The following is a 13114-nucleotide window of genomic DNA, read 5'->3' as shown; positions in this document are numbered from 1 at the left end:
GCCATAAAGCTAGAAGCCCGGAGAGAAATGTCTGACGTATGGAACTGCAGAAATACGTCATTCTCCTGTACAACAAAAATTACCAACAACAGGGGCGCCTGGGCGGCTCAGCTCAGGTCGTGATCTCAGGGTCCTGGGATCGAGCCCCGCATCGGGCTCTCTGCTCGGCAGGGAGCCTGCTTCCCCTTCTCTCTCTGCCTCTCTGCCTACTTGTGATCTCTCTCTCTCTGTCAAATAAATAAATAAAATCCTAAAAAAAAAAATTTTTTTTTTAATTACCAACAAAAACCTGAAAGAAAAATAACAAATCTGGAAAACATATGCCCCCCCCAAAACTTAACATATGTAACAAAGTCATCCTGGACACCTGGCTGGCTCAGTCAGTAGAGCATGTGACTCTTGATCTCAGGACCATGAGTTTGAGCCCCACCCTGGGTGTACAGATTACTTAAATATTTTTTAATGATTTATTTATTTTAGAGGAGGGAGGAGGAGAGGGAATCTCCAGCAGACTCCCTTCTGACCACAGAGCCCCACGCAGGGCTCGATCTCATGAGCCTGAGATCATGAACTCAGACAAAATCCGAAGTTGGACGTTTAACTGAGCCCCGCCCCTGGGTGCCCCCCAAATAAAATTTTTTAAAACTGTCTTACAAGTCAATAAGAAATATATGAAGACACAAATAGAAAAATTGACGAAAACACATTAACAGGCAGTTTGCCAATAAATATATGAATTATGTTCATTCTTCCTAAGAACCAATGGAATGCAAATCTCAACAAAATAAGGCCTTATTTTCATGTGCGACTGGCCAAGATTTAGAGGCCCTGTGACTCATGAAGGGTCTAGAGTGAGAGCCGGATAGTCTGGATTTGAATCTCACCTTCTACGCATGTAGCCCTCGGGTCTCAGCTTCCTTACGCGTGAAACTGGAATAAATAATAATACTTGATTCCAAGCTTCAAAGTGAGGGTTAAATCAATACCAGCAAATTCGTTCTCAGAATAGTGCCTGATGTATAATACACGCTCGATAAACATATTTGGATATTATCACTTAAAAGGCTATTCTTAGATGTTGCTTCCGAACATCCTGCTCACCGGTACACCAGGGGTTGGAAAAACCACGCTAGGCAAAGAACTTGCATCAAGATCACGACTGAAATACATTAATTCTGATCAACGGATATCATGGAGTCTGGCAAGATGGCTTCTCCCAAGAGCATGCCGAAAGATGCACAGATGATGGCACAAATCCTGAAGGATATGGGGATTACAGAATATGAGCCAAGAGTTATAAATCAGATGTTGGAGTTTGCCTTCCGATATGTGACCACAATTCTAGATGATGCAAAAATTTATTCCAGCCATGCTAAGAAAGCTACTGTTGATGCAGATGATGTGCGATTGGCCATCCAGTGTCGTGCTGATCAGTCTTTTACCTCTCCTCCCCAAGAGATTTTTTATTAGATATTGCAAGGCAAAGAAATCAAACTCCTTTGCCATTAATCAAGCCATATTCAGGCCCCAGGTTGCCACCTGATAGATACTGCTTGACCGCTCCAAACTATAGACTTAAGTCTTTACCAAAAAAGGCATCTACCTCTGCGGGAAGAATAACAGTTCCACGGTTAAGTGTTGGTTCAGTTACTAGCAGACCAAGTACTCCCACTCTTGGCACACCAACCCCACAGACCATGTCTGTGTCAACTAAAGTAGGGACTCCAATGTCCCTCACAGGGCAAAGGTTTACAGTACAGATGCCCACTTCACAGTCCCCAACTGTAAAAGCATCAATTTCTGCAACATCCGCAGTTCAGAATGTTCTGATTAATCCATCATTAATTGGGTCCAAAAACATTCTTATTACCACTAACATGGTGTCATCACAAAATACTGCCAATGAATCATCAAACGCAATGAAAAGAAAACGAGATGATGATGATGACGATGATGACTATGATAATTTGTAATCCAGCCTTGATGCTTGTGACATGTATACTTGGTCTTGAATCCATTGTACTAGATTAAACATGCATGCTGGGTATTTTCAAGTTCTGTTGTAGAAAACTTAAATGCTATTTAATGAGTAAATATGGTTATCCTTTCCGATTGAAAAAAAAAAAGGCTATTCTTAACTTTCACTGGTTAGGGTATACAGAAATAGAAACACTCATGATACATTGAAGAAAGTGTTAACTCATTTATTTATTCACCAAATATTTATGACCCACTAGGGACAAAACAGTGACCAAAAGAGACTCAGGCTCTCTCCTCACTGACCAGCATTCTCGGGGTCTGAACCTCTGAGGAGGGCCATGAGGCAACACAGGCTGAATCACAAAACGTCTACTCCCTTGACCCTGCAAACCCACACAGGAAGTTCACCCTAAAGCAGCATTTGGGGAAATGTGGGAAGATTTATTTAGTGGCGTTCATAGTACCTGGTCACAGTAGGTCTGAAAGCTGCAGGACCGGCCTAAGTGTGAGTGAGCACCGCATGACCTCACACCATCCGTGTACAGGAAGCCCTGTCCCCGCTGGCCTGGGGCAGGCATGGAACCGTGAACCAAAGACGAGCCCATTCTGGAACAGGACGAGCATCAAGGGGCGTCTGCTCCTGGTCGTGTCTTTCTGCATAGGCCGGCTTTCTCCTTAGGGCAGGACGCACCGTGCTTGTATCTGGGTAGAAATCAAGCTACTTCCATGGGAGGAGTGAAATAAAACATTCATTGTCCTCTCACCGCCCACTGGCCCCAGCATGCAGTCCTGCCCGCAGTCCTCACTTTCCACCCACATTCGTCCTTCTCTGACTGTCAGAGCTGCTGCTCCACCTGGTGACTGAGTCCAGGCAGAGTCCTGGGGCACAGGGGCGGGCACTGGCTCTGGGACTGCCCACCCAGGTGCCAACTCCCACGAAAATGCTGACCCTCGATGGCCAAGCTGCCAGGAGCCCCTAGGAGCCCATAGCACAGCGCACCCCATGGGTCCCCCAGCCAGGCAGACAGACCCGGTGCACCTGACCCCCTCGTGGAGCTTTGGTCAACAGCCCTGCTGTTCCGCAACATGCTTTTCGGCAACAAAGCCTAACAATCAGCAGTGGCCACCGACCCGCTCTTTACTCCAATAAGCAATTAAGATGAGCAATTTCTAGTAAGATATTTTACATATGAAATAAAGTTTGCACCAACCAAACAAAATTATTACAGCGTTTAAATCTTAAACACAAATAAAAACTCCAAACGGTCACAGAATTACAGAAGTGAGAAACCTGAAGTTGTTTCTCCCTCGTTACAGTCACTCTGGCGCCACTGTTCATCTCACACCCAAGGCTTAGAGAGAGAGATGAGTTACCCCTGGAGAGGAGACACTAACTACCCCTCAAGCTCTAAAAACCATTCGCAATGCCCAACCATGAGGCACTTAGGCTTCTAAGAAAACCTTATAGTGAGTCTGAATTAATATCCATACAGAATACAATGCTTCCTAAAGGGTGGGTAATAAAAAATGCTAATTTGAAACATATACCCTGCTAAAATTCAACACTAACCACAGTATTATTTAAAACTGGACAAACAAAACATTTGTGGAGGAGTGTTTTATCTCTGACCCTTTAGAATTGCTGGTCTCATGGGGATAACAGAAAGCTGACCAACTCTGGCTCACTGTATTATTTTTAAATTCTCTACACACAATGCGCCCTCTACCGCCCTCAGGTCCGCTTGGAGGGCCCAGACATGTGCTCCCAGCAATGCCCATTCTTGGTTCTCATTCCCTGTGCACTGGGCTCAGAGCTCCCTTGGCAAAGACCAGAATTTCCACAAACCCCTGGGCACTCCTCATCCCATTCCTCTTCCAGGAGCAGGCTAGGAAGCGGCAGAGCTCAAGAGAACAGACTTTCTTTCAGTTTACTCGATTGTCCTTTTTCCTGTTTCTAAGATAAATAAGTTTCTTTATACTTAAATTTTTTTTCATCAATAATGTATTAAGGGTATATGTTTTCTTCTGAGCACAGCTTTAGCTGTGTCCTGTAGAGCTGGATATGAGGGATCTATCCTTGAGAGTTTTACATATAATGTGCAACTTCACATTTGAGTTTCTCTTTGATCCAGTTGTTTGTTTTTTTTTTTTTAAGATTTTATTTATTTGACAGAGACCACAAGTAGGCACAGAGGCAGAGAGAGAGGGTGAAGCAGGCTCCCCGCTGAGCAGAGAGCCAGACGCGGGGCTCGATCCCAGGACCCTGGGATCATGACCTGAACCGAAGGCAGAGGATAACCCACTGAGCCACCCAGACGCCCTGATCCAGTTGTTTTTTTTTTTTAAAAGATTTTATTTATTTGACAGAGAGAGTGAGCAGAGGCAGATAGAGTGGCAGGCAGAGGCAGAGGGAGAAGCAGGCTCCCTGCTGAGCAAGGAGCCCGATGTGGGACTCGATCCCAGGAGGCTGGGATCACGACCTGAGCCGAAGGCAGCTGCTTAACCAGCTGAGCCACCCAGGCGTCCCGATCCAGTTGTTTTTTAAGAGAACTTGTTAACATCTTGGTATTTATGTTTTTATCCTTTAAAAAATATTTTACTGTTTCCTTAGATTTATTTTGGACTTTACGGGCACCGGGGAGGCTCAGTGGTTCAGCATGGGACTCTTGGTTTGGATCAGGCCATGATCCTGGGGTGGGGGGGTGGAGCCCCCCCTCCATCCCCAGGCTCCGGGCAGAGCCAGACTGCGATTCTGTCCCTCCCTCGCCCTCTGCCCCTCCCCCTGCTCACAGATCTGAGAGCTCGAAAGTTCCCCCCACCTCAAATAAATAAACATATAAATAAAATATTTTTTTAGAAGAATTACTTTGGAGTTTGATCAAATATGTGTCCTACGTCTCTTCATGCAATTTGTATGTTTATCTTCAGTTTTGTTTTATGGCCCAGATTATTTTTGCAAATATTCCGTGGGCTTAAATGCAAAGTTTTCTCTCTACACGGAACAATTCACTTGAACTTGCTGTTTGTACTCCTTTTTTTCTTAATTCTCAAATATATTTTTTCTCACATATATGAAAAATATTCATATACTTCATTGCATTTCACAATTCATATACATGAAAAAATATATATGTATATACACATTTTCCCCCCTGCAGATCCGTCCGTTTCTGGAATGGGTGTACTGAAACCTGGGAAAGGGTGGCACCAGCACTCCGGTCCAAGGCCCCGCCTGCAGGGCTCCAGCGAGTGCTAAGGACTCTGAGCAGCCCGGTCCACAGCAGGTACGGGGTGGGGGGGGGGGGGGGGGGTGGGCGGAGCCAGGTTGGGGTAAGGGCAGGACAGTCCCCGTTGCCAGGAGGCGAGATCTGGACACAATGGGGTCTGGGAGTTGGGTTGGGCAGGGGCGGGAATCCAGGCACCCCACCTTGCCTTCCCGGCCGGGAGCCACAAAAACAGGTTAGTGCATCAACTTTGGGGCCCCCTCCGGGCACCGGGGTTCCGACCCCGCCCCCTCACCTTGGTGTCCTTCACCCCATGCCCCTAAAACATCCCGGCCCCCCAAAACCCCAGGGAATTCCTTTCCCGGTTTGAGACCAAACTTTGCGCACTCACACAACCCTACTGGACTCGTTCTGGGGGCCGGGGTGAGAGCTAGGCCTCCCCCGCCCGCCCCCAGCAGGGCCAGGAAAGCTCGGGTGTGTTTCCCCGGTTCCTGGGATACAGGATGGGCCCCGCCCCCGGATCTCGAGAAGCCGGAGCGGAGAAGCGCGCTCTGCGGGAGCGGTGGGGTGGAGGGGCCGGGGCCGCCACCTTCTGCCCACAGGTACCGCAGGCCGTGAGCGCACCCCACCCCTGCGCGCTATGGGCTCGGACGTCTGGGTCGGCTCTTGGCGGCCCCACCGGCCCCGCGGCCCCATCGCAGCGCTCTACAGAGGCCCGGGGCCCAAATACATGCTGCCACCGAACACCGGTACCGGCGTCGGGCGGGTGTAGACAGACGGGGCCAGAGAGGTCTGTGCCGGGAGGCGGGTGCGGTGCCTGGGCTGCAGGGCGGCGAGGAAGGGGGTGTGTTCTCGAGGGACGGCGGGCTGTGCCCAGAGCGAGGAGCGGCGGGGGCCCCACAGTGATGCTGGGTCGCTTCCGCAGGCTACGTCCTACACGACCCGTCGCGGCCCCGCGCCCCGGCCTTCTCCTTCGGCGCGCGCCTGCCCTCGCAGCAGACTTCCTGCGGCCCGGGGCCCGGCCACCTGGTTCCTGCACACATAACCGTGCGCGGCCGCGACGGCACCCCCGCCTACTCCATCTACGGCCGCCCCCGCCACGCAGCGCCCCTCCTCACTCCCGGACCGGGTCAGGACCCCTGGGACCCCGGTCTCCCCAACGCCGCGCCGCCTCCAGAAAGGCCCACCCGGGAATGCCCCACCTGAGCCCCGAGCCGCCCTCGCGTACCCTACTACTCCAAACTCGGTACCCCCGTACCCGCATCTCGGAAGAACTCCAAGCCCCACCAGGCTTTGACAAATAGTGGCTCGGAGTCACCTAACCTCGGGCCCCCAACCCGGGACCCCCACGCCCCCAACCTGGTTCCGGCCCACACCCCCGGTCCGCCCCGCAGGCAGGTACTTCCCCGAGCGAGCCGGGAACGCGACGTACCCCAGTGCGCCTCGGCACACCATCGCTCCCCGAAACTGGGGCACCCACGCGAAGCAGCAGACACCAGGTGAGACCGAAAGGCCCATCCCAGCCCCGCGGACCTTCCCATCCCCGACCGGCAACCGCTCTGCCGGCTGCGCGGGGGAGGAGGACAGAGACCCCGGCCTGTCCGCGAAGACTGACCCCTAGACCCACCCCTCGCTGGCTCCTCCCCAGGCCCTGGGACCTACACTGTGCCCTCGCTCTTGGGTCCGCGCGTCATCGGTAAAGTCTCGGCCCCAACTTACTCCCTCTACGGCCGCAGCGCAGTGGGCAGTTTCTTCGAGGACCTCAGCAAGGTGGGGCGGGGCTGCCAGGCGGGCCGTAACGAGGGGTCGGCAGGGCGGGCCACAGGGGGCACGAAGCAGGAGGTGAGGGCCAGTGGCCAGCGGGGAGTGGAGGCCGGACCCAACGCCCCTGCCGCCCTCCCACAGACCCCGGGCCCCTGCGCCTACCACGCGGTGAACACTGGGATCTACAAGTCTCGGGCCCCCCAGTTCTCCATGCTGGCGCGGACTTCGCTCCCGCAAGATAACACCCTGAATCCCGGGCCCGCAGCCTACAACGTGGACCAGGTGGTCTGGAAGCCCGGGTCCAGGGTCAGAGGCGGGGAAGGAAGGTCAGGGTCCCGGGGGTCCCCGCGCGGCGGCTGGACGGCTGGACCGCGGGGTCAGCGACGTCTCCTGGTCCCGCAGCCCCGGAAACCCCGCGGCTGGAGCTTCGGGATCCGGCACTCGGACTACCTGGCTCGGGTCCCGACCAAGGCGGACGACTGACCGGCCGGGAGGGCGCGGCCCGACAGACGTTTGCTTAAAGCTTCCCGAACCAGCAGCGAGTCCGCCTCTCTGTGTTCGCGGCGGGCGCGCGGGGCGGGGAGCGTGCGCGTCGGGACTCTCGTGCCCACGGGGCCCCAGACCGCCGCGCGCCCGCCGGCCTGGGAAGTCCCGGAAGTCTCGCGGCCGCGGGCCTTCGTGATTGGCCGGGGCAGACGACAGCCGGGAGCGTCCCGCCCCCGCCGCAGCCATTGGCCCAGAGTCCCGCCTGTCTAGGCGGCACCGCCCACCCGCCATCTTCCTGTGACCCGGAGCCAGGCGGGGCGAATCTAAAGCAGGGCGGGCGACCGCCACTGTCCGGGACAGGTTCAGGCCGGGGTCAAGTTGGGAGGCCGAGAAGTGGGAGCCAGACACGGAGACAGGCGCTTGGGCAACACAGACACGGGACAGGGGCTTGGACACGAAAGGGAGAAACCGGATCCCGTCGGCAAAAGTGCACCTGCCGCGGAGACACGGACGCGGGATGGTGGCAGGTGCCGGCTGTCTCGCACCCCGCAGGCCCAGAGCGATGGGGCCACAGGGAGTCGGGGCCCTCCAGGCCCCCCGCCAGACCCCGAGCCACTACCGGAGCTGATCCGCCTGATAGGGGTCCATCTGGGGCTTGGTGCGCGCTGTGGACGGGAGCGCACAGGGCGCACAAATTGGTGCGCGGGAAATTCTGGACGCCTCTGACCCCAAGAACAGCCCCAGAGACCGCCTGCCCCTTGGGCCCCACCACTGTCAGTGACCCCAGGATAACTCACCGCACCACAGTATCCTATGCCTCGGGGCGATGCTAATGGCCGTGCCACTGCAAGGCATGGGTCTGGAGAAGACAGTGGTGCTGACCCAGGCCCTGGCCAAGTCTGGGCAGCAGCTCACATAGAACTATTCCACAGGGCGAGTGGGTGACAAGGTCGGCCCGGTCTTCTTACCCGCCCTAGCTGCCTGTGGGCTGCAAGGTTAGAAGATGCCTCCTCTCCAGATCAGAACGTCTGACCTCAAAGAGGTCAGCAACCCACAGGCAGTTTCTAACTTCAAGCCTGGCCTAGACAGAGTCCCCAAAGGCAGACCCCCGCCCCAGGCTTCTCAACCCCAGAACAGAACTTAGGTTCCCCCTTCCCATCAGCCCCCATAACAGGACCAAGTTATCCAGCTCCTTGGGTACCCCAGTCCGGATTCCCAAGGCAAGAGCTGGGTACTCCTCTACCTTGGTTCCCCAGACTTGAGCTCTCAGGATAGTCCTCCTCATCACTCCCCACACCAAATCGGGACAATTTCTTTTCCATTCCCCCTCCACCAGCTGCACATCCACCACAGCTGAAGTCCTAACCAGGGAAAGTAGGGGAGTAGCTGTGCAGGTGTCTTCAACACCCCTACCTAGCAGGTACCAATGACCAACAAATGTGGTCTGGAGTTAGGAGGGGGGCACAACTTGGATAAACTGGAGTCACTTCTGCATTCACTGCCATCCAGAGCACAGAGCAGGTACAGATAGGCTGACTGCTCACTGATCTAGGTTATTGATAGTAATACGGGCCAGAATCTCTGAAGGATCACTGATAGATCTTTCATCAGTGTTGGATATTGATCAAAGTTATTTATGGATCATTGATGGTCACTGAACTTTGGTTTCCAGAGAAACTCCAATTGGAGTCATTAATAGGGACTTCAAAATCACTGTTGGGTCTCTGATCAATCATTAATGGGCCATAGGATATTGGTCAATATCCCTGATGGGTCAAACCAGTCATTAATGAGGACTTATCAGAGTTGTTCATAAGTCTCTGGTCATGGTCTTGGACACTCTTCATGGTTGCTGATGACAGCATCAGTGCAGGGGTCACTGAAGGTCACTGGGATTCTTGATGCAGGGGAATTTGGCCCGATATAAGGGCTGCTGGAGGGAGTGGGCTGCTGTCCTGTGGGTCCCAACAGGAGGCTGGTTCCTGTGGATGGACTCCTGTATGAAGCCAGAGGTGTCAGCCACCGTTAACAGCCCGCTAGTCAATACAGGTAGCCTGCCCCCGGGCTCTGGATCTACCTCCTACGTATTAAAGACGCCTGACCTCTGACCGCACAAAGTCCAGATCCCCAACAGGGGACCATGGGACCTCCCCTGAAACAGGTGATTTGAACCAACCCCAGGGTCAGTGTCCCGTCATCACAAGAAGCTGGACCACCGGGGCCCCTGGTTGGCTCAGTTGACAGAGTATGCAACTCTTGATATCCGGGTGGTGATTTCAAGCCCCACGTTGAATGTAGAGATTATTTTAAAAAACAAAACAAGATGCCTGACCACCAAATTAAGAAAGTGACCTGACTGATACTCCCCTCCATAGGGAACTTGGTCCTCAATGTTTAGGGTTCTTAATCCTTCATAACTGACCCAAGTCAGCATTCCCCACATCTCCCAGGAAGCTCCAGGCTCCCTACCACCTCCAGCCCCCTCTGCCTTCCCCCACAGCCTACATCCTCCATCAGAAGATGGTGGAGAAGGGAGCCTGGGTGGCTCAGGTCCCTGGGTCCTGAGATCAAGCCCCACGTCCGACTCCCTGCTGGGGGGTGGGGACGGCGCCTGCATCTCCCTCTCCCACTCGCCCTGCTCTGTTTCCTCTCTCTCTCCCTGACAAATGGAGACAACTTTAAAAAATAAAAACAAAAATGGTGGAGACCCCATCCGCTCTGGTGGTGGACCTGAAGTTTGGAGGGGCAAGTATTCCCTAGCCACGCCCAGGAGCTGGCAAGAGCACTGGTGAGCATCTGCGCCTCCTGGGCACTGTGTGGCCTGTCTGGGTGGGTGTCGTGATGGGAGCTCAAACTCTCCTTCATAATAACTCCGACAGTTAGGTCCCATTGCGTTTCGGGGCCGGGACGACCGCTCAGCCCCAGGACCGCTTCAAGTGGAAGCTCGGGCGCAGAGCCTGGACCTGAGCCTGGCCCGAGACCTATACTCCGGGACCTTCGCGCCCGGGAGCAAGAGGAGTTCCACGCGCCCGCGGACGGACAGCCCCTGGAGACCTACGTCCCTCCCAAACCCGGCCCCTTCCCTTCTCTGAGTTCCCGTGCCCTTTCCTTCCCGACCCCTGGCCCTGGCCACTCTCCTTGCTGAGTCCCGGATTCTCGCCGCCCCCGCCACCCCCCGCCGGCCAGAGGCCCTCCCGCCCTCCCCCAGGGCCTCCCTGGTCCCCCGCCGCGGCGCCTGAGGCGGGCTCCACGGAGCTTGTCCGGGGGCAGCCGCGCTGGGGATCCGCTCCCGCGGTGGTAGGCGCCGATCCCCGCCCCTCCTGGCGCCCGGTGGCCTGCAGGGGACGTCGTGCCCTCGGACCGCGCGCCCTGCGCCGACCGACACACAGCAGTAAGGCGGGAGAGGGCGAAACCCGGTCCGTGCCCGGCGCGCGGACGGTAGGGGAGGGGCGGGAAGGGCGTAGCCCCGAGGCTTCCGAGAGAAGGGCGGCCTCAGCTGCAGGTAGCTGGGAGGGGCGGGGCCGGGGAGGAAGCCCCGCCTCGTCCTGCACTCGGCCTCGGGCGGCACCCGCCACCTTTTGCGCACGCGCGCGGGGCGGCGGGGTTGGGTGGGTAGAGGGGCATCTCGCGCCCGCCTGCGCCTGCGCCAGGCCCTTGACGCATGCGCGCTGGTCGCGAGCGTGCCGGTAACGCAGGAGCCTGGGGACCCCCGACCGTGCTTCGCGGTAGAGCCCGCGGCGGCGAAAACCTCGCAGAGGGCGGGACTGTCCCCTGACTCGCGATACAGACGCCGGGTCCCAGAGAGCCTGGGTTGTGCCCGGTGCGTGGCCCCTGCCGGTGTCCGCTTTCTGACCTTACCGCTCGACAGACAGCTGTGCGTCCCGGAGGGCGCTGTGGAAGAGGGGCCCAGGAAGTATCCAGAGGCTGCCTTCGCTTGGCGGAAACATCCCGGGCAGAGCTTAGAGTGCGTACGTAGAGGAGGAAGCTGACGGGCAGAGCCCGTGGGACGTGCGGAAGGTCGTCCAGCCCCCAGCGCAAGCCACCGGCCGTGGCCGAGACCAGACGCACAGGAATCCTCCGGAGGGTCTTTTCAGCAGCTGAACAGGTGAGGGGGAGTCCTAGGATGTCCACCTAGCAGACTTTCCGGGGTTCCTGCGAGAAAGGCACGGAGGACACCGAATTTGGTGTCGGATCCCAGATGCGAAGAGGGTAGGCTTGTGCCAAGTCGAGACCTCGCTACCCAGCCCCGGGTGAGAGCACCAGGAAAGCTGCACGTGGAAGGGGCGCCCTGTGGGCGGACTGGTGTGGGCGCGCAGGGTCGCTGCTGAGCGCGGGCTGGGCAGGCCGCAGGAGGTCTGGAGGAGTCCGTCCTTGGAGGCTGAAACCAGACTCACCCGCCTCCTTTCAAGAAATGGGGATTTATTGCAAACAGGCGCGCATGCTCAGGAACTCAGGCAAGGCATGCACTTGGAACGCTTTCAGTCACCTGAGATGGCGAGGTGCAGGAGTGCCTCCCAGGCCACACGGAGCCGCGGGCGCAGAACTGGGGGACACCTAAGCAGGGGCTGTACTTTACCTGATGCACTTCTGTGCTCTGTGGAGCACTAAGGAGCAGGGGCAGTGCACTTGACTGTGGGCTTGGTCCGTCAGAGGGTGGCAAGTCTCCCCAGAGCCATGGGGGTTGACTTAGGGCTGAGGCCACTACAGGCTCCTGACCCCTGTGCTCTCTTCCAGGATCATCAGGCCCATGCTGCTGCTGGTTTGGGCACCCAAGGCTTGGCACAGGCTCTCTCCGCTCAAGCCCCGAGCCCTTCTCTGGTCCCGGGGAGACAAGGCCCTACACGTGGGATACCAGCGCCTGTCAGGGCAGGTGCCTGGAGAGCAGAGCAGGCAGAGCCATCGCCAGGGCCCTAGGTTTCGGACCAGGCTGCTGATCACTGCTTTGTTTGGGGCTGGGTTGGGTGGGGCCTGGCTGGCTGCGAGGGTTGAGAAGGAGCAGCGGCGACAGCAACAGCGGACAGAGGCCCTGCGCCAGGCAGCTGTGGGCCAGGGCGACTTCAGCCTGCTGGACCACCGGGGACAGACTCGCTGCAAGGCCGACTTCCGGGGTCAGTGGGTACTGCTGTACTTTGGGTTCACTCACTGCCCCGACATCTGCCCAGACGAGCTGGAGAAGCTGGTGCACGTGGTTGAGCAGCTGGAGGCCGAGCCTGGCCTGCCCCCCGTGCAGCCTGTCTTCATCACCGTGGACCCTGAACGGGACACCGCTGCAGCCATGGCCTGCTACGTGCAGGACTTCCACCCGCGGCTGCTGGGCCTGACTGGTTCCGCTGAGCAGGTAGCCCAGGTGACCCGCAGCTACCGCGTGTACTACAGCGCTGGCCCTAAGGACGAGGACCAGGATTACATCGTGGATCACTCCATCGCCATCTACCTGCTCAGCCCCGATGGCCTCTTCACAGATTACTATGGCCGGGCCAAATCCGCACAGCAGATCGCGGACAGTGTCCGGCGCCACATGGCGGCCTTCCGCAGCGTCCTGCACTAAGCCAGATCATTAAAGAGGGTGTGACGAAGCTGTGTGCCTGTCATCTGTCCCAGGAGGCCAAGGCAGAAAGGGCTCAGGACCTGGTCACTTGCCAAGGGGTTAGGGCACAGGC

At 56.7% G+C, this 13114-nt stretch overlaps 2 protein-coding genes and 1 pseudogene across 5 annotated transcripts; all 3 read left to right on the top strand.

The window, feature by feature from the left end:
• The first annotated feature begins 1156 nt into the window (after positions 1–1156).
• Positions 1157–2116, top strand: LOC125107923 (transcription initiation factor TFIID subunit 9-like; annotated as a pseudogene).
• A 3225-nt stretch (positions 2117–5341) lies between these two features.
• ODF3B (outer dense fiber of sperm tails 3B) lies at positions 5342–7498 on the top strand. Of its 4 annotated transcripts, XM_047743430.1 has the most exons (7): positions 5342–5439; positions 5807–5953; positions 6130–6333; positions 6599–6703; positions 6853–6974; positions 7110–7250; positions 7371–7498. In XM_047743430.1, the coding sequence occupies exons 1-7, from the start codon at positions 5358–5360 to the stop codon at positions 7449–7451; spliced, it is 882 nt and encodes a 293-aa protein (XP_047599386.1). In that variant the 5' UTR covers positions 5342–5357; the 3' UTR covers positions 7452–7498. The 4 variants fall into 4 exon arrangements, with proteins under 4 accessions (XP_047599386.1, XP_047599384.1, XP_047599385.1 ...); XM_047743428.1 differs by having other exon boundaries at positions 6853–7250; XM_047743429.1 differs by having other exon boundaries at positions 7110–7451.
• Positions 7499–11126: 3628 nt separating this feature from the next.
• LOC125107921 (protein SCO2 homolog, mitochondrial) lies at positions 11127–13030 on the top strand. The gene is made up of 2 exons (XM_047743435.1): positions 11127–11559; positions 12189–13030. Exon 2 carries the CDS (start codon positions 12202–12204, stop codon positions 13000–13002), a length of 801 nt encoding a protein of 266 aa, XP_047599391.1. The 5' UTR covers positions 11127–11559; positions 12189–12201; the 3' UTR covers positions 13003–13030.
• The last annotated feature ends 84 nt before the right edge of the window (positions 13031–13114 follow it).

The sequence above is a fragment of the Lutra lutra genome, chromosome 8 (genome assembly GCF_902655055.1).
Source record: "Lutra lutra chromosome 8, mLutLut1.2, whole genome shotgun sequence".
Lineage (NCBI taxonomy): Eukaryota > Metazoa > Chordata > Mammalia > Carnivora > Mustelidae > Lutra > Lutra lutra.
The sequence above is the reverse complement of the archived record's forward strand: the minus strand, read 5'-3'. Positions and strand labels throughout refer to the sequence as shown.